A 19,778-nucleotide genomic window follows, 5' to 3' on the forward strand; every position below is an offset into this window, starting at 1 on the left:
ACTACTCTTAGCCAAAATTATCACTTTTTGAGAAGATGTCATTATTTCAAGACCTCAAGTCCTTATTTCATCTTGATAACTGATCATTTTGAACAGTTAAACATACAACAAAATCTGACTGCCAGATATGGGAGGAAAACAACAGGTGACTTTTTTTTCACCTGCCGCAAACAGGCTTCCTTTTTGTCGGATGATCGTTTCTGAACAACAACAACAGCAACAACAACAACAACAGCCATGTTGGAGCCAAAAATAAGACAGATATCGAATAGTGTGTAATTATAAAGGTGGTATTTACTATCAGCCTGGGCAAATTTGACTAGCTGACTCATTATTATGATCTCCTCTCAATATTTTTCACTTTGAGAGTGCAAAACTGTTATAAGTGCATGTGTATTGAGGTGAAAGTACAAAATGTCATCTTAATAAGGCATTAATAAGTGTGAATGGGAAGTCAAAGTGCATTTTGCTTACTGTGACATCACATACTGTTATGTGATGAAGAAATTATATATGGTTTCATATGGTATGATTAATCATGCTTAACATGACCGGGGTCTTGGACTAACAAGCTGATTTGAATGGCAAATCAGGGTTTGTGACTGCACCAAACGTTAGTAGATCTGCCCCAAAGTTTTCTCTGCTTCTTAAATATTACGTTATTGCACTGAATTCCCAAACTATTCATATACATTTGAACATCGGGTGCTTTTTGGATCAAAAAAATCAGAAGGGAAATCGTGGAGACTTTGTGAGGTTGTATGAAAGGTTGAGCAATATAGGAGTTGGTGAACCAGACAGAAATAAAAGATAGGAAGAGATGAAACTTACTGGGAAGTGACTGAGATGTTGGAGCTATAAAGCAGTGTTATTATTTGTTGAACATATTATTGAAGATGAAAATATAAACCTTTTCTGTTGGAACTGTTTGTGAATTGCCACATGATTATATTCCCTGAGACCAGACAACAAACTGCAATAAAAACAGGACAGTATTCAGACAGACAGAATTAGAATAGGGTTCAGTGAGGTAAATCGAAGCAGAGAGTGTTCAGTCTCTTCGCAAACAGAGAGAGTTCTGTGGCAGATTCTTTAGCCATTTCTAAATAAGTGCAATCAGGGCTCTGATCAATATACAGTAATCACCAGCAGAGAAAGAGAGAAAGACAGAGAGAGGTGGAGGATTGCCTGTTTGTGTGTTCACTGGCATGCATGTGATTGAGATGCCTTTTTTTTGTTTGTTTTTGTTTTTGGTTTTTTTTCTGTAATTTAGATTTTTCTGTAAAGCTGCTTTGTGACAACACCTGTTGTAAAAAGCGCTATATAAGTAAACTTTGCTTGCTTGCTTGCATTAGAAGCGGGTATTAGAAGCAATTCACAGAGAATCAAAGCAAAAATGTCCGAAGCTAGATTTTTCAATGAGTGCTGTCAAAAATAAACAAAACAAAATCAGTTTCAAACTTGGGAATGGGAGCTTTATTTTACAGTTAAACAGGTAGTGAAGATATTTTTTCCTGGTAAATTTAAAGAGGCCTTGTGTCTGCACAGTGTACGATATGAGAAGAATGTAATGTTACTGACTTTATTTAAAAAAAATTGTTTCAGTTTCTTTCCTTGATGTTTTTTTCTTTCCTTGATTCTATGAAAACAGTATTAATAATAATACAACAAAATAGATGAAAAAAAGAAGTTACATGTACATTTATGGCTATAAACCAGTTATAACTGATAATGTTTTTAACCATATTTTTAAAAAGAAACATTTTTGCTCAGCTTTTTTCTTGTTTTCATTACATTCTGTAAATAATAATAGTTAGTTCTCTGATCATAAGCCCCTTCCTCTAGACTACAATGAAAGTCGTGCTTCTAGATGGAGGGTAAAAGCCAAGTTGGTTTCATGAGTTTCATCCATCTCTGTTCATACGTACTTCCTCGGGCTCAGTAGCAGAATGGGAGTAAACCAAAGTGAGACAGCAGTCCTGAGTTATTTGTTTCCCAATGAAGAATGAACTGTTGGGTTGCACTTAGTTAAGCAGGTTAGGCCCTGTTGATACCCAATGTGATCATCTGTCTCAAGTCATCTGATCACAACTAGCCAGTCTGGTGTATAACTGTTTACATCTGGCATTTCCATGTGTCTGGAAAGCATCTCCAATGACCACTTATGGTCAGATTTCATAACTGGAGGAAGGGGCAGTGTGCATTTACTGCGTCTGTCTTTTTCATTGGGACACTTTAGCTTTCACATGCAAATGTTATGTAGTCATATGCATTCCTAACCATCTCCGAAAGTGGTTCGAGCGAATGGGTTATAATGCGTCTCCAAGATGTGTTGAATCCCGTTCACACCTGTTAGCATCCTCTTCGACTCAGCCTAGATGTGTAGATGTGTGTTAATGCCAGGTGTGAACAGGACTTCTTAGAATAATATTCATTGCAGGTTATAGATGAAACATCTGTATTTATATGTGACTGTTTGTATATGTTTGCATGTGAGAAAGAGAGAGCGAGAGAGTGAGAGAGAGAGAGAAAGAATGTTCCATTATGTGAAAAACATTTATCCCTCAAACTGCCACTCAGGTTTTGCTTTTCTCCCTGAAAACTAAACTCTCCCTCTTCCATCAAAATATACTCTCTATCTCTCTATATTTCTTTCTCTCTCTCTCTCTCTCGCTCTCTCTCTCTCTCTCTCTCTCTCTCACCAGATTTTTTTAGCACGTAGAAAGTCTTGTGGGGCCAGACGTGATCTCATAACAAGAAAGTGTGGGGACAACCATGAGAAATTTTGGCCTAGATGTTGGTGGGAACCTAGGCTCATTGGGGTGGGAAAAAAGTGTTTCAAAGCCAGTTCAACATATAGTGAAGGTGGAGCTCAAAGTAGGGGGCGATGGTGAACTTGTTAGCACTGTCTAAAAAATTTTTTTTTTTTGCCTATGGTTGTAATGTAAGTTAGCATGTCTGAAAAGTCCCCCAATTTAGCATGTAGATGTGCATCTCATGTGCAGAGAAAATATTACATGCAGTAAAAATTCCTCTTGCTTGAGGAAAAAGTTCTGTTAGCTAAAGATAATGTTTCACTAGCTAGTTTGTTTTGTTTCTGTTATCAGTTGTACTCCTACAGGACAAGATGAATTTTAGATGGGCTGTATGCTAGGGAATTTTAAAGGGGATATGTCTTTGCAGTCAAACAGTCAGTAAATATGATGCAGATTGGCAAAAACAGAATGAAGGAGCTTGTAAATGTTAGGATGTGTCTCTACAAATAAAGATCAGAATTGTGTAGTCTGCCAGCTGGAAAGTAAAAAAGCAGGATTAGACAAAATACGGATGCCTTTGAGCTTAGACATGGCACAGACTTTTAAGAGTACCTTGGACAGCAAAGAAAACCAATGGATCCTTGACCAAGTCAGGCCTCACCTCTCACTCAAAGCCCAGATAACCAAACCTAAAGCGCATGAGAAGTTCTTTCTCAGCTAGTGCACTGTCAACCAATTCAACATTTATAATTAGAACAGTTGAAGATAAAAGAGGAAGGCGATGGTCAGCTGCAAGATAGATGGACACAATCAGAGGAACCAAACACAGGCAGGACCTTTCAGAACAACACTATACATATGGTCACCAAGAGGCGAAATCAACTTTACAGCACTTAGTGTTGGTGAGGCCCCCTTCAAAGCCCTTATCTATCAAGGTTATGATCAGCAACTTGTGATTTCTGTCGGTTCTTTATATTCTGCATCAGCTCAACATTCTGTTGTGTTCATAAGCTGCCGCATGAACATACTATTCCTGGCACTGTGACAGTGATGGCTGGTTTGCTATTTCACTCTCTTTTTCTGTCTCTTGTATTGCATTTCATCATCAGGCAGCCTGTCAGACCAACCACAGTGATTAAAATCCCAACCAATATCACCTATTTTATAGATTATGAAAAAAAAAAAGATTATAACAAAGTGTGGATTTTTGGTGCATCATTTACTTACTGAAATGAGCACTGTATATAATGCTCTATAATATTCCTATGATGCACACAGTCATCTTAATAGATTGTGATATGAAGTATAGAGGATGTGGCATCTAATATTTCATTACACCATAAAAGAAGGAGTTTATGATAGCAGCAGAAAGTGAAAGCAACTGAAGGAGGCATAGCAGATTAGTTAGATCAGATAATTAATCATAGAAACAATTTGTCACTGTCTTAACAAAGTCTTATGTCTCTGAAATGGTAACTTTTTCAGAGGAAGAAAAGATATTCTTAATTTTAATGTACACTCATGTAATAATTTCATTTTAATAATTTTGTCTTTCTGTTAGTTTAATCATCACGAAATGTCTACAGAACTGAAATGCCAGCTGTGGTTTTCCAATAATGTAGAGAAACAATTTGAAAAAAAGGAGTTGCGAAGTCTGCTGTGACAGTGGCAGGCCTAATTAACATCAGTCTGACAGTAGGGTCATACAGCCAATCCTGTGGCATGTTTGTGTGATGGTAATCTGATGCCAATCAAATGGGAGTGTTGAGATTCCACAACGTTTTCTCCAGTTCATCAGTAGCGGGAGCGTGCATTACTGCTTCCTGTGGGAAAGCTGTGGGTTGCTATGGAAACCACAGTCAATGGGATTGGACAGAGGTTGCAATTTCACTCTCATCCTCCGTGTGTGTATGTGTGTGTCTGTGAAGGTGTCCTGAGCACACTCAGGTGTGAGCTGAAGGATGCTTAGCTGTGAAGTGTGACTGTGTGTGTAATCGTCCAATCTGAAGCACCTAATTAGTATTCCACACTAGGACCCACGTTAGCCGGAGCAGTGTGCGTTTCGGAAATTGTACTGCAATCAGATGGTAAGAATTCAATTCGACTTAATTTGAGGTGGGAAGGCGACATGGCTCTAGAGCCTGTAGGATAGTCAATCAAATCCCCTTTCTGCATCAGAGAGAATGAAGAGACTCTAGTTCAGTACTGCAGAAAGAGGAGAGAAGGGAAAAAAATCAAGTACAGCACGGTCATTCTACAGGGCTCACTGACTTTAAGCCTACAGAGGTTAGAATCACCGTTCAAAAGTTTAGTTTTCAGTGTTGCAGATACATGTATAAAGTGCTTCTGATCAGGATGTAACAATAGACATCCTGTCAGGTTTCATATGTTCACACGTACATGAAATCCTGCAAATTAATCAAAAGCTAAAATAAAAAAAACTATCGCTAAATAACTGGGATGTATAAATAATATCTAACAGCAAAATAACAGAAATAATAAACTTATTCTAAATAGTGCAAAATTAGTTCTAAATAAAAGCAAGCAATCATGTGAACAATCATGAACAATGTATGAATTGCTTTCCTGTAAGGCTACAAAAACGGTGGAGCCCTCAGACCATGTGTCAAACACTAGGCTCGTGGGGCAAGTCAGGCCCGTTTCACAATGAGCTGCGCTACATTCCCCACCTCAACGTAATGTGCGCGCCAACCCCACCTCCCTCAACAACAATGTACAGGACAGCGTTTACACCACAAAAAAAAGAGATGCCAGGCAGCTAGGTCAATCAAATATAGGCAGGTTTAAAAGACATTTAAAGATGTTTAATGGTTATCTGTAGCTAATATAGTCTATTGTTTTATTTAAAACAAATTGATTTCATTTATATTATTAATAATATTAAATTATAAGTATTCAGTGCATATTGTATTGTTGCCGTTTTGGCATATTTTGAATAAACAATGGCAAATTTAAGACATAGCAAAATTAAAAATGAAATAAAAATGCAGCGGGTCCATGGATTCGTTAAGATTTTTAATATGGCCTTTTAGTGTTTGAGTTTGACACCCCTGCTTCAGACAGTCAGACAGCTGGTGAAAGAAATGTCTATCACTCTTCTCTCCTTCTATTTTTGCCCCTCCAATCTGCTACAAGTGATAATTGTCTGTAACTTGTTGTTTACAGTTCAAAATCTGTTTTTTTTTTCACTTAATACATAATTGAAATTTGTTCCTTTGCTCCACTTCTCTACGGTGTGTTCTCCTTACATCAGCAGCATGTAGACCGTTTTTCATGCTTTTCCACAGAATATGATTTCTGTTAACAAGTCTTTCTCTCTCTCTTTCCATCTCTCTCTATCGGTCTTATGTTACACTGCAATCTTTTTTTTGAAGAAATGTGATTAAGCTCAGTCTGAGAGAGGAAGAGAGAGAAACAGAGAGAGAGAGGAAGAGAGTATGGAGTTTCTTCATAACCTTATATACTGTCATGTTACTTTCTCATCACTCATGTAAAATGAGGAGGCTGGGTTTGTTCTTGTTCTAACTTCTAATATTATACTCTGGATCTGTGTGAGTGTATGTTTGTGCTGTGTGTGCATGTGAGAGAAAGTGTGTAAATACACTTTGATATGAGGGTCTTCTCCAGTAGTAAACTCAGTTAGCCCCCTGCAGTGTTTCTCTCTGATATGAAACTGAGACATTTAACCACATCCACAAGATATTGTCATCATGCATCAAAAAGCTTGGAGTGTGTGTGGTATGTATGTGTTGTGCATATGTGGGGGCCAGACAACTTTTCAGCTGACTTCTAATCACGCTTTCACTGTAGCTCCCAAACACTATCCATGAAATAGGCCTACATATTTTAGACGTACTGCTTTTACAGTATTAATCAATCAGTGCTGAACAGATTTTTGTTGTACTAGGCCTTTAGTACAGACAATGTCATGTCATGTCAAAAGTTTATCAAAAACATAAGAAATAAGCTCCTCTACGATAATAATTTCTGCCAGCACCCATATGGGATTCTAATAATATGTTAGCACAAAGCTAATAGCAGTTCACATCGTAGTTTTGGACTGCTCTAGATCCATTCCATATTTTTTATTGTAAGCTTGTAACAGAGGCTTGCCTGATGTTTTAAGAATTATAACCCTATTATAATACTCACAGTGTTTAAATACAACAAAAATGATGGTCATATTATATTATACTGGACAGTATGCGTACTTTCAAACTACATATTACTAAAATCCCCTGATTGACTTTTTTATGATGCCCATCCCTCTCTCAGCACAGCATAGGAATTCTTATTAATGCTTTGGTTAGATCCTGGATTTCTGTTGTCCTAAATAAACTCCTTCACATGCTCTAATCGATCCAAAACACTGCTGCTCATATTGTCAGTCCACTGGCTTCCTGTACGATTTATTGCAAAATTTTGCTGCTCACACTTAAAGCCCTCCATAACTTGGCTTATTCCTGCCTATCCAGTGCTATACCCCTCCACGCAACGTACAATCATCTGCTGCAGGCCTGCTATCAGTTACACCCAATCGTCAAGTGCTGTGGGTGCTAGGGCCTTCAGTAGATTTCCACTCAGTTCTCCCTCCATATATTCATCAGTTAGACTTCATTGTGCTGTTTAAGTTTCTTCATAAAACACATCTGTTTAAGATGGCATATTTTGTAGTATTTTTTAGTATTTTTATTGCAAGTTGGCCTTGGGTTTCTTGAAAGGTGCCCTTAAATGCATTATTATTATTATTATTATTATTAAATCAAAATACACATGTATGTGGGTACATCATCAAATGACTCCCAGCTTAACCACTTAAAATCCCAGGCTTATTATATACTGTGGCTTAGTATTCAGTAACTACATGCAAGCTGGCAGAATTATTCTTAGGTTATAGAAGTGTGTAACTTTGGACCCACTAATCTTCTGGCCATTAAGGGGTTAAAAGATATGCCCAGTCTTCTCCTTAACCCAAATTTTGTCATACAACCAAGACATGTTTGGTGTCTGAAGTTTGCTCCTTTGGTTTTACATGGACACTACAAGGCTAACGTAGCTAACAAGTAATGGAAGCTTATGTCCCACCAATTAGTTCTGTAAAAACTACATGCCTGACTCATCACACGCTTGCCTAATATAATGGATGAACATCAACAGACCACTAAGCATTGTATGCTGCATAGCTAAAAACCGTATGTTTTCTGTATTTTTCCTCATCATTTGCATTTTGTAGCTTTCAGTTTTTTCCCCAAATATTGCTAAATAAACTTTTTGTTTTCCTCTTTCAGCAGGTAAAGAGGAATCAGTGGCCACATTCAAAGGCAACGAGTTTTTCTGCTATGACCTCTCGATGACACCTATCCAGAGCAGCACGGACGAGATCACCCTGTCCTTCCGCACGCTGCAGAGAAACGGCCTCATGCTCCACACAGGGAAATCTGCGGATTACGTGAACCTGTCTCTGAAGAGCGGCGCCGTGTGGCTGGTCATTAACCTCGGCTCCGGAGCCTTCGAGGCACTCGTCGAACCCGTCAATGGCAAGTTTAACGACAATGCCTGGCACGATGTGAAGGTCACGCGAAATCTGCGGCAGGTAAGAGAGCAGCTCTGTGGCTATTTTAATAAGAAAGGTCATTGTGAGGTTTGTTTACATGCTGATTTTTATTTGTAACTCAGTCTTGGGCAGCACTGTGGAATAAATGATATAATACTCAAAAGTGTACATTCAGATACTGTGCCATTCTTGCATGAATGAGTGGATGGATGAATAAGTGTGTAAATAAAGGGATGGATGAATGGATGGATGGCTGATAATATATATAATAGATGCAATATATAGATGAGTGAGTGAGTGAGTGAATAAAGCAATGGATGGATGCATGGAAGGATAAATGAATAAATAAAGGAATTCATGGATGGATGACTAGATGGGTGAATGGAATGATGGACAGATAGATGGATGGACAGATATATGAATGAATAAATGAATAAATTAATGATGGATGGATGGATGGATGGTCAGAGGAACAAATGGACAGATAAACTATTTGAATTTTACAGGGTGCTAATTGATATTCGGTAATTCTGTAGGCCTGAATTCAGCCTGTCTTGATTCCCCAGTGCTGCCCATATGTTTATTCAGCACCCTTTCAGGTCTGAGACCATCTAAGGACCCTCACTGTGATCTCCTGTTCCAAAACACACAGAGACCCATGCCTGTTGATTAAAATCTTTATCTAAGAGCACGTGTGCAAGTTTCATCATAGTTACTGTTCACTGGGATACCATCTCTCTCCTAAAGCTCAGGTATAATGTTAAAGGCAGTGTTACTCTTCTAAAAAGTCAAAGCACTGTGGATGCCACACGTTGGTGGAATCAAGTGACGCAATTTGATTGAAACCACATCTTAGTATTCATTTACTTAATTGAGTATTCCAATAAATCGTGTAGTCTGGAAATAAATATTTAAATGCTTTACATTGACTGCAAATGCAACATAGAACCACAGAGGATGTGGGGGGGATTAGAAGTTGATACTCCATCTCAGGTTAAGGGAACTGTTGATATCTAAGCAGAGCGAAGGATTTTTCATTAAATGTTCACACAATGTAGAAGCGCAGCTGGCATTTTCAAATAGTGTAAAAAAGCAAAAAAACAGAAAATGTAATTATGAGGGTTTTTGCTTTTTTTTCACCAGTGTGAACGGGGGACAACTTTCTCACACTTTTGGATTTGTTGGTGATTGTTGGTGTTAATTGGTCCATGTGGATGGAGCTTATCCCATAGTCACAGTTTTCACTGACAACAACAAAAGAATGGTGTAATCCAATATTAATTATTTCTCACACGTTGCTCATTGAAACAAGAAGGGACATTCTGTGGAAAATACAGATTCTAAACTTTCAGTCTATAGGACGTGTTAAGTAGAAGAGGAGAAATATTGTAATACGATGTGAATATTTTATTATGATTTAATTTTTTTGATGTGCAGGATAATCTTGCATTGCAGAAGGAAAAACTGAAGACATTGTGGTTGGAATTTGAATGTACAGAAATCCACATGTACAAAAAACTCCAGAGATGAAGCCGGGATCAGACTTTTTTTTTTTGTTTTTCACGATGGTCACTGTCAAATTAAAATTGGGCTGAATTCGTGTAGTTGGTTCTAGGCATAAGCGGAGCGCGTATGGAAGTATTTCAGAGAAATTTGTACAGTGTTAAGTTGTATCATGATTTGTCGTAGTATGTTAGCTAAAATCCACCTAAAATACAAAGGTAAATCAGTAAAATAAGTGAATAGTCAGGTACAGATCACATCTGATGCTCTTACATGTGAAAAATTTTTTTCATTTATTTATTCATTGAAATATTCAACTTATATTGATTTAAAAATGTAAAATAATAAAAATGGTTAAAATGTCTACACGCTTGATTTAATGATTAGGTCCTAGTTCTAGATCTAAAATATGAAGTACATGCAGAGCTGAAGCCTGAACAAAAAGTATAGTAGAGCCTTTGGTTGGTTGAAATGTTTCCCATGATCAAATCACTGAGCATGTTACTGAAATTACACGTGTCAATAATGTAACAGCAAAACGCTTTATGAAATCTGTTCTCTTGATTATTTCACATATGTGCTCTACATGTGTCTGTTTAGTGGCGTGGATAACAGCAAAGCGTGACAGTCAAATTCCTAATGTGTGATGCTGTGATTTTCATGCACAAAAGAGCATGAAAAATCTTGTGAGGGGGACAAAAAAAACAAGTCTCAAGTCAAAATGCCCCAACAGATTTAACTTTAATAAATAGCTTTAGCAAGCACAAATGCCCAAAGAGTGTACACACACTCAGAAACACACAGTGAATGGAAGGTGGCGAAGGCTCAATACCAGTTTGTCAATTGGCGGTTGCAGATAACAGCGTGGAGATGCAATCAATTTCACTTACGATTGCCTTGCTTACTCCTCAGCCTGTTTTGGTAATTGTAATTGGAATGAATGGCTTGTCAGCTTTAATAATAGCTATTGTAATCGTTCACTATTGCGAAAAAGCACAGAGAGAACACACTAAAGAGAGAGCATTAGAGAGAGAGAGAGGTGGGGGAAGGAAAAAAAGGCAAATCTTTTGTCCGACCCTGATTTCATTTACTCTCTCTCATATTATATCGGAGCCAAACTGACACAGTTCGCTTTGAGAAGAGAAAAACAAAGAAGCTATAAGAGAATAGCGAAAGTTTGAGATTATTGCTAAGTAATCTCGAAAGCCTGCAGTGTGCCTTCTCAAAAGATAAAAGGTCTTTCTTAACCAGCTTGCGAAAAAAATAGCAGTGAAGCTCATCCTGTTAATAATCATGCTAATAACTTTATCAGCTTGGAAAAATAGTGAAAAACACAGAATTCATATGAGGAAATTACACTAGACATTTCCAGACATTTTCCCAGAAAACATTGGAGTAAATTCAACAGTTATGTATCGCTATAGTAATGACTTTTTTATTGTTGTGCTTTATTCGAACCCTTTGTCTTGTGTTTACTGTAGCCAATGCAATAAGCAGTGGTGATAGGTGTCATGAAGTGACATTCACTATCAAAACACCATCACATTGCTGTTTTCTGATTGACACTTAGACACGTTCCAGGACTTAAGCTGTCACAGCAATCGTGTGCCAGTCACTAGATTTCGCTAGCCTGCTGTATCTGCTATGTCTGTGGCAGGTATCACAATAAGGCCAATTTTATTTTTCGGTCCTGTAGGTATGAGGTGTTCACTCCGAGTTTAGTAGAGACACTAGAACCTGGCATTTCAGTGTCATTTAGCTACACTGTCTTGGTTACTTACCATCATTTTACCCAAGTACTTTGGAGTTTGTACCTCACCCTTACACAGTTAACACAGAACACGTGTCAGGATCCTCATAGGCCAAAACACTGCAGACTTCAACACACAACACACTTTAGCTCATCAGCTAATTAGCCAGGCCTTCGTGAACTACATTCAGAGTGTTAGATGAGGGTAAACACTAATCTCTGCAGCACTTTGGCCCAGAAGATCCCCAGTTTGACAGGCCTGTTATAGAACGTAGCGTACCATTTTATTATAAATATTATCAATGTCACTGTTGACATTAGAAGAGCTTCTATCTCCACAACTGTATGTTCACAGAAAGAGGTAAATGTGTTATTTAACATTTCCTTTGGTCCATTTTTCATGAAATATTCGCACAATATAAAAGAGCATTTTCAAATGGTGTAAAGAAGGAATTGTCAGGTTTTTTAGTGATTGTTGCTGTTAATTGGTCCATGTGGACAGTTTAAACTGACTATAACAAAAAACATGGTATAATTCAGTATTAATTATTCTTCACTCATAGCTCATTGAAACAAGTGGAGAAATTCGATGAAATATGCAGATTTAAACTCTTAGTACATGGCATATTCTGAAGTAGAGGAGGAGATATTTTATTATAATTTGAATTTTTTATTGTGATTAAAAAGTCCCTGCTGTGCTTATTTTGCAGAAAGAAAACAAAACTGGGTTTGCCTCATTTTTGACGTTGAAAAACAGTGCAACAAGTGCTTGAGCCTGTTGATGTGGAAAGCATGTTAAATGTAACTAATGCATTACATTACTGACTAAGTAATTAAAAAAGTAATTACCTGATTACATAATACAGCACAATGAAAGCAAAAACTCTCAACATCTAAGCAGATAATACTTAGAGTGGAGGATTTTAACGACCACAACATAAGAACACAGGGTTTGTTTTGGTGTAGGAACTGGTTGTTGTAAGGAACTAAACTACTAAGGCAAAAGGCAGACAGATGGATAAGCCCCAGAGTGTGTGGTTTGAAGTGGTAAAGTGAGAGCGACTGTTGTAAGCTAATGACCCTGTGCTTCATAATGTTCTCCCATTGCTTCCTATTGCAGCAGAAACATCACAGCATGGCCATGGCAGCATGATGGCAACACTGCCTGGAGATTGAGGCTGGAGTTCTGTTATCTCTTTTACTCTTTCAAACAAGAACACACATACGCACACACACACACACACACACACACACAGCAGGGGTCAGAGGCATTTGCCATCAGTCCTTGTTTGTTCAGTGGAGTGAGACTGGCTTAATGAGTTTTGGATTCCAACATGTTTTAAACTTGCGGCCAAGAGTTATTCTACATACTCGATGCACAGATACAGAGGAAATGCGCATAGGCTCAAATACACACACACACATATGCATACATACATGCATACTGATACACATGAACGCACAGGCACATAAATGTATATGTATGAAGGCCTATAAGAAAATAAAAAAAGCCCCATAAGGAAAGATGTGCATGTAAAACAAGCAAAAATCAATTACATTAAAGACAGCTCTACAGTCAAATGTGAATGGAAGGAGCAATTCCAGAGTTTTCCTGCTCTACTCAGTTCCTAGGCTGGTTTGTTCAATTCATTTCATATCCATTTGGAAAGAAAGAAGGAAACTTGGATACTGGGGGTCTTTTTTTGAATTTGAGATCATTATTTTGGAATCTTACATGCAGGGGATGAATAAGTATATATTGTATTACTGATGGACCGATGCAAACTTTTGGATCTGAAGGAAGTTTTTCAAGTGAGATTCCAAAAGGAAGTCTCAAATGCCTAAGAAAGGACTACTTTTTTGTAATTTTAAATCTTTGGGATCATTGTCTTTGAATTTGGTATCATCTCCTTAAATCTTACTAAATTTCTCCTGAATTTTTAATACATTTCTCTAAAATGAGACAATTTCTTGGGAATGTATGATCATATTTTAGAATTTGGTGTGATTTTTAAATTGAGAGTCTTTCTTTCTATGTATCTTTAGATTTTGCAGTTATTAATGTTTTCTTTTGCGGTTGTATCTTATTAGTTGCAGTTTGAAATTTGGGCTAATTATTTTGGAAGTTGGGAATCCATCCTCATCCGTGCCATGTTGTACAAGGAAGCTGTAGTTAGAGACATGAAAAATAGGCTGTGGACTCCTTCAGCCAGCAATAACATAATTTTATATTTATATATGTGCTGTCCTAATAAGAAGCAAGAAAGAAGTAAGAAGGTCAGACACAGCAGGGCTATTGAAACATTCACTCTATTGGTTTCACTAAGTGACATCAGTTGCAGGTGACTCATGCTGCTTTAAAAGGCCTTTCCGTCTGCACTGCAGGGCTGTGTAGACTGAGAGAGAGAGAGAGAGAGAGAGATGTGAGAGAGAGAGAGAGAGGTGAGAGAGAGAGGTGGCTGCATTATTGATGTCATTGACCTGATTTCGTCACACCACTGACCTCATGTTTACTTACAGCTCCAGCTTTGAGATAATCAATACTGAGAGTGACCTCAGCTCAAACACACACGCACACACACAGACACACACACGGTTCGGACTGTAGAAGTGTGAGGTGAGTGTGGAGCAGCTGGTCTAGTGTTACATGCTGAGGACAGAGCACTGAGAAAGTCCTGAGAGAGAGAGAAAAAGAAAGAGAGAGAGAGAGAGAGAGAAATGGAGAGCGAGAAAGTAAAGAGGGAGAAAGACAGATGGAGAGTAAGAGTGGAAAGGAGAGAAAAGTGGCAGAGAGAGGAAGGAGAAATAGAAATAAAGAGAGGAGCAAAGACTGACCAGAGAGGATGAGATATAGGAAGAGAGAGAGGGGAAGAAAAGGAGAGCGTGAGAAAGGAGAGAGGAAAACAGAAAGAGAAGAAATAGGGAGAGAAGAGTGAGGAACGGGGAGATGAAGAGAACGTGGAGACAGGATGGAAGAAAGAGATGAGAAAGGAAGGGAAGGAGAGAGAAATGAGAAAGGAAGAGGGAGAGAGAGAGAGAGAGAGAGAGAGAGAGAGAATGACTTTCTGACTGTGAGGTAGGAAGAAGGCTGAAAGAGTAAAAATGTCTTGCCTTTCCTGACACATCTCCAGACATACTATGTAGGAGCAGAACAAAAAGCAGCGTTTGTGTGGAGGAGTTTCAGGATCAACAAATTTCTCTGAAATATTCACAAGAGATCACTTATTTTGTGCATGTGTGTGTGGGTATGCATGTGTGTGTGGGTGTGTGGGTATGTGTGGGTGTGTGTGTGTGTGTGAATCTCTTGGAACTTACGTGCTTCTTAATGATGAACATGATGCAGACAGAATTAGGTGAGAGAATATGGAATGCTTGAAAAGAGAAAGTAAATAAATAAATAAATGTACAAATACAAATTCATATTGACCTGAAACAGTGCAAGAGCTCCCCCATGTGGTTAACCCTGTCAGAGCAGCAGTTAGCTAAATATGACGTCATGCTTTTCTTAAGTGTGTGTGTGTGTATGTAAGCCATAACACATTCCCTGACCTCTAATCAGCAAGCAGCTGGTCTGCCCCCTTCTGTCACACACACGCACGCACACGCACACACACGCTTATGCACAGTAAGTCTCAAAGGGAGTGTGAAGAGTTTGCTTCATACTTTGCTGATGGCAACAATGCACACACAATGTGTTTGACCTGTGAGACCTGTCACAGCAACACACACATACACACACACACACACACACAAACAGTGACTGTGGGGTGTCCTCGATCTATCTCTTTCTTTGTTTCTCTTTCCTCTCTAAACCTCTTTCTTGCTTTCTTTCATACTTCGTCTCCTTCTTCTCTGATCTTTGTCTTCTGCCTGTGCTCTCTCATTTTCTTTGTCTCTCTTTCTTTAATTCTCTTGTCTCTCTTTCTATCTGTCTTTCTTTCTCTGTTTTATTCTTTCTCTCTCTCTCTCTCTCTCTCGCTGTTTGAACTTTGGAATGTAACACACTCCACACTACATGTTTAAAGTTATGTAATTTCTGATTCAAAATTTCATGACGTTGTTAAAGCATAAACACAGTATTCTGAGAAATGCTGTTTGTTTTTAGCTCTCTGCAAGTTATTTAGGGCAGTTTTTCATACACAGTTGCTACGCAACTCAAAATGTCTCTGTGTCTAATGAGCAGTTTTTTGGAGTGGGTAATGTTTGGACTGTAGTGTTCATATCAAATGTATTAGGATTATGTAGGGATACAACTGCAGGATATTTTCATTAGTTGCTCTAATTTAGCTACAACGTATCTGAGTATCAGTCCTGTGTATGAAAATTAAGCAGTGAGTCTTCCACACATATGGCACATAATTACCTACATGAAGTAGTAATATGCTAATATCTGTAATACATATGGGACATTTAATACGTACATATTCGTATTCATATATGGAAAGGCTTATTCCAAAACATATTACAGATACTTTTTTTAATCATGATATACGTTGATGGGAATGGGCATGGAATATCAATACTATATTTTGATTAATACCACCTTTGTTAAGTCCTATTCGGACAGGATTCGATTTCCATGGAAAGGTGAGGTAATGCCAGTTTACCTCAGGATGTCTGTGATTTTTATGACCAATTTGCATGGGATAAGAAATTATGCTATAAACTTGGTATAAATTACATACATTGGTGTGGCTCCAATAATTACATTTTTCCACCACTTTGTTTACCCTAACCATTTGTCTTGTTGTCTTGAGTGAATTCACTGTGTCATCAGCATTAGCTTGGGAATTCACAGCCAACAGTCAACATCATTCCATTAAATTAAAAAGGTTTTCTGTAATTTTTACATGTTCTATATATGTTCTGTAACAGTACTGTCCTACCTCAGGTAAGGTTGGGTTATTTCTACAGCTTGTTTTATAGAAGGTCAAAAGGCATGCAGATGGTAAAAAAGACTGCATTCGTGTGAGACCAGAATGACTGAGAAACGCCAAAGTTAATCCTGACCAAATAAGATTTTAGAGAAATAAATTTTTAAACTTTTTTGTTTATTGTTTTGCTGAAATTACTGAAAGCCAAATATGTTTAGCCAGGTATGTCCATTAGTTGTTGATGGTACTTTCAGTGCATTTGAAAAGCTCTGAGTTCTGTGTTCTCCTTGGAGAGGGCCCGCTTTGCACTCAGTCCATTGCTATTAATAGCCAAGTAGAGCATAAGGCCAAAAATCTAATGTTCTATCTAATCAAATTCAAATTTTCCTTCTTGTTTATCCAGTTTACCTCAAATGTAGTCAGTCAGCCAAAACATGTTTGGTGTCTGAAGTTTGCTTCTTTAGTTTTGCACTACAGCTATGAGGCTAACGTAGCTGACAAATTATGAAAGTCTCTTTAGCTCCAGCACAAACTAAAACTTCAGACACATTTTCAGTTATTTTGGTCGAGAAATTAGTGTATACTCTATTAAATATTACTATGATTAATTATAATCAATTCTCTCCTTCCAAACTTCTTGAAGTTTAATGACCACCTACAGGCTGATGCACTAACGCATTTTTACACCCCCCGCAATCAGCTGAACAGTATATTCCTCTGCATGTCTGACCTTTCCATCCTCCTTTCTTTCTAAGATGAAATAGTCTTAAATAGAGTCAGCTCTATTCATCGCTCCAGACGACAGCATTAGACAGAACACACAGCTCTAATGTCTGTTCTAAAACCTCCATTCTCTCTGTCGTCTTTTTCTCCTTTCCCACTAGCATCACCTGTTTAATAACTGCAATTACTCTGTCTTTTCCTCAACCTGAACACTGCCTCCTTCTCTTTTTCTTTCTATGCCTCTCTCTCTATATATCTGTATCTCCCTGTTTTTCTCTCTCCTTGTTCTTTACCTCTTTTCCTTACCCTCTCATTGCCCCCTCCTCCCTCTCTTACTTTCACCCTCTTTTCTCTTTCTCCTCCCTTGTTCATCTCTGATGGAGAACAGGGAAGAAGCCTCTAGAATTCTGAGCAGTCGTCCAATCACTTTCTGTCCTCTGCTCGCACCGTTCCTCGCAATTTGTCACCTAGCAACGGAGCGCTGTTGTTTCAGTCTGGGCTGATTCTCGGATAGAAGAGTATTTTTTTCCTTTCCTCATTTCTCTCTCTCTTTTCTCCTCCACCCCCTTCTCTTTTTTTTTTTCTTACCTTTTTTGCCCATTTCATTTCTGGTCTTATGCTGTTACTGCTTTGCTTTTCTTCCATCTCAGTGTGTTTTCGGTTGCTGGCTCATTACACACCAACACACACATTACCACACATTACATCTACACAATAGGAGTTTTGGAAAAAGCCTAATCTTTAGCATAAACACAATGTTATGTTCTACATTTCCTTTGTGCTATTATGCCTTTCTTTACCTTTTTAGTCTGTTAAAACAACTGCTACAGATGTTACCAGGCGACCTGTGTTGAAAGTTTGACAGACATAGCAAGAGTAACTAAGAAAGAAGGGACTTGTCAGAATCCATAGTACACTTGAAAAAACACAGCTGTAAAGCTAAAGGTTAATATGTTAGCCAAATATCTCTCTGACTCTCTAAATATCTAAGAAAACAGACTGGGTACCTTTTACTTAAGGTCTAAACTGTAGCAACATTAGCACTTCACTTGTAATAACCACAAAACACACTTCCAAAGTGTTCTTTTTCTACACTGATTGCTCATTTCAAGGCATTTCATAAATCCTCTCTAGATTTGATTCGGTTGCCAAATATTAATGGTTAATCTATGCCCAAGAAAACAGCAAAGATTATGTTATAAGATTTTTAGTATAGAATCAAAACCATAGCAACATGTCCATTCCTCACTTATAGAGACCAATCCCAAATAATTACACTTTTTCTGTTACTGATCTTTAACTTCAAAGCATTTCATAACACATCACATCACCCCACATGTTATGATTCTGCTAGCTAAATGCTAATGATAACTCCAAGAAAACAGTATACCATTGCAATATAATTTTAAAGTTTAAACATACAACCAGTGCAATTTTGACTACTGCTTCTCACATGTATTAGTATCCGCGCCAGAGTCAAAACCCATTCTGCTTCTTTCTGTGCTGATTTCAAAGCATTTTTTAATATAACAAACCGCTAGTCCACATTCTGCTAGCCAAATGCAAATCATTCATCTGTGCCCAAGAAAACTGCCAGAACTACATATTATTATTGTGTATACCTACGATGAAAGTTATGGCAACTTCTTCCTGTCACTTCCTGTCAAACTGTTCTACTTTCCCAAACTGTTCTGCTTCTCACATGTATTAATATCCACCATATGAAGTCACTTTTTGATTTCACGCCACAACCTGTCTTTTAGTTCTATTTCTACTAGCAAAATGTTAATGGTTATTATACAACAGTTAGTTCTGGCCACGCAAGCTGATTGGGTGAGAAGCGTTCTAACCGTTTTACAAACACGCTAAGCAATGACTTATCAGCTGTGGGAGACGCTCAAGCCATTTAAACGTTTTTACTTCTTACTTTGCGCACAAACAGAAAATGGATACTTTTAAGATCACATTTGACCAACAGCTGATTTGGTCAGACTCTGAAGATGAGCCTACACTAAATTCCCAGACTGTCATCACCACTGAGCAAGCATTTCAGTCAGCAGCTATGACAGAAGAACAGCTAAACAACCTGGAATTAGCCAGAAATAAACCCAATACCATTCGCCAAACAAAATGGGCTGTAAGATGCTTTACAGACTGGCTGGAACAAAACAACATTAATAATGATCTAGGAAAAAATGGCAGAATGGAGCTAAACTTGATATTGCAGCAGTTTTGTGGCTCAGTCCATATCGCCTTCAAAAGGCAAGGCTTACAGCATACTGGGCAACAAGTGAGCGGAGTTCGTTACTACTGGCGTAGCAACAAGCTGCTTGTTAAGGAACTATAATTTTGCAGAAGGAACTGCTAATATTAAAACATACTAAATACCACGTTAATGGCCCCATTTATTTACTTCTTACTTTATTTATTTAACTGGTGTGTAAAAGCAATAGAACACTCGAGGTTGTATGTTATTGTGAAAAATGTGATGTTATTTCGCGATAGCACACTCCCTCTCGTGTTCTATTGCATAAATATACTGCTGCCTTTGACTGAAGCTAATAACTCGGAATTTCCCATTTCCAACTAGGAAAAAT

The 19,778-nt window shown here is 38.0% G+C and overlaps 1 protein-coding gene across 1 annotated transcript in view; it reads left to right on the forward strand.

Moving 5' to 3' along the window:
* Window positions 1–19,778, forward strand: part of nrxn2b (neurexin 2b) — an 843,638-nt gene that overhangs the window by 392,559 nt on the left and 431,301 nt on the right. Inside the window, exon 6 of the mRNA XM_036583184.1 lies at window positions 8,066–8,370. Within this exon, the coding sequence (XP_036439077.1) occupies window positions 8,066–8,370 (305 nt within the window). The remainder of the gene's footprint in view (window positions 1–8,065; window positions 8,371–19,778) is intronic.

The sequence above is a fragment of the Colossoma macropomum genome, unplaced genomic scaffold (assembly GCF_904425465.1).
Source record: "Colossoma macropomum unplaced genomic scaffold, Colossoma_macropomum, whole genome shotgun sequence".
Lineage (NCBI taxonomy): Eukaryota > Metazoa > Chordata > Actinopteri > Characiformes > Serrasalmidae > Colossoma > Colossoma macropomum.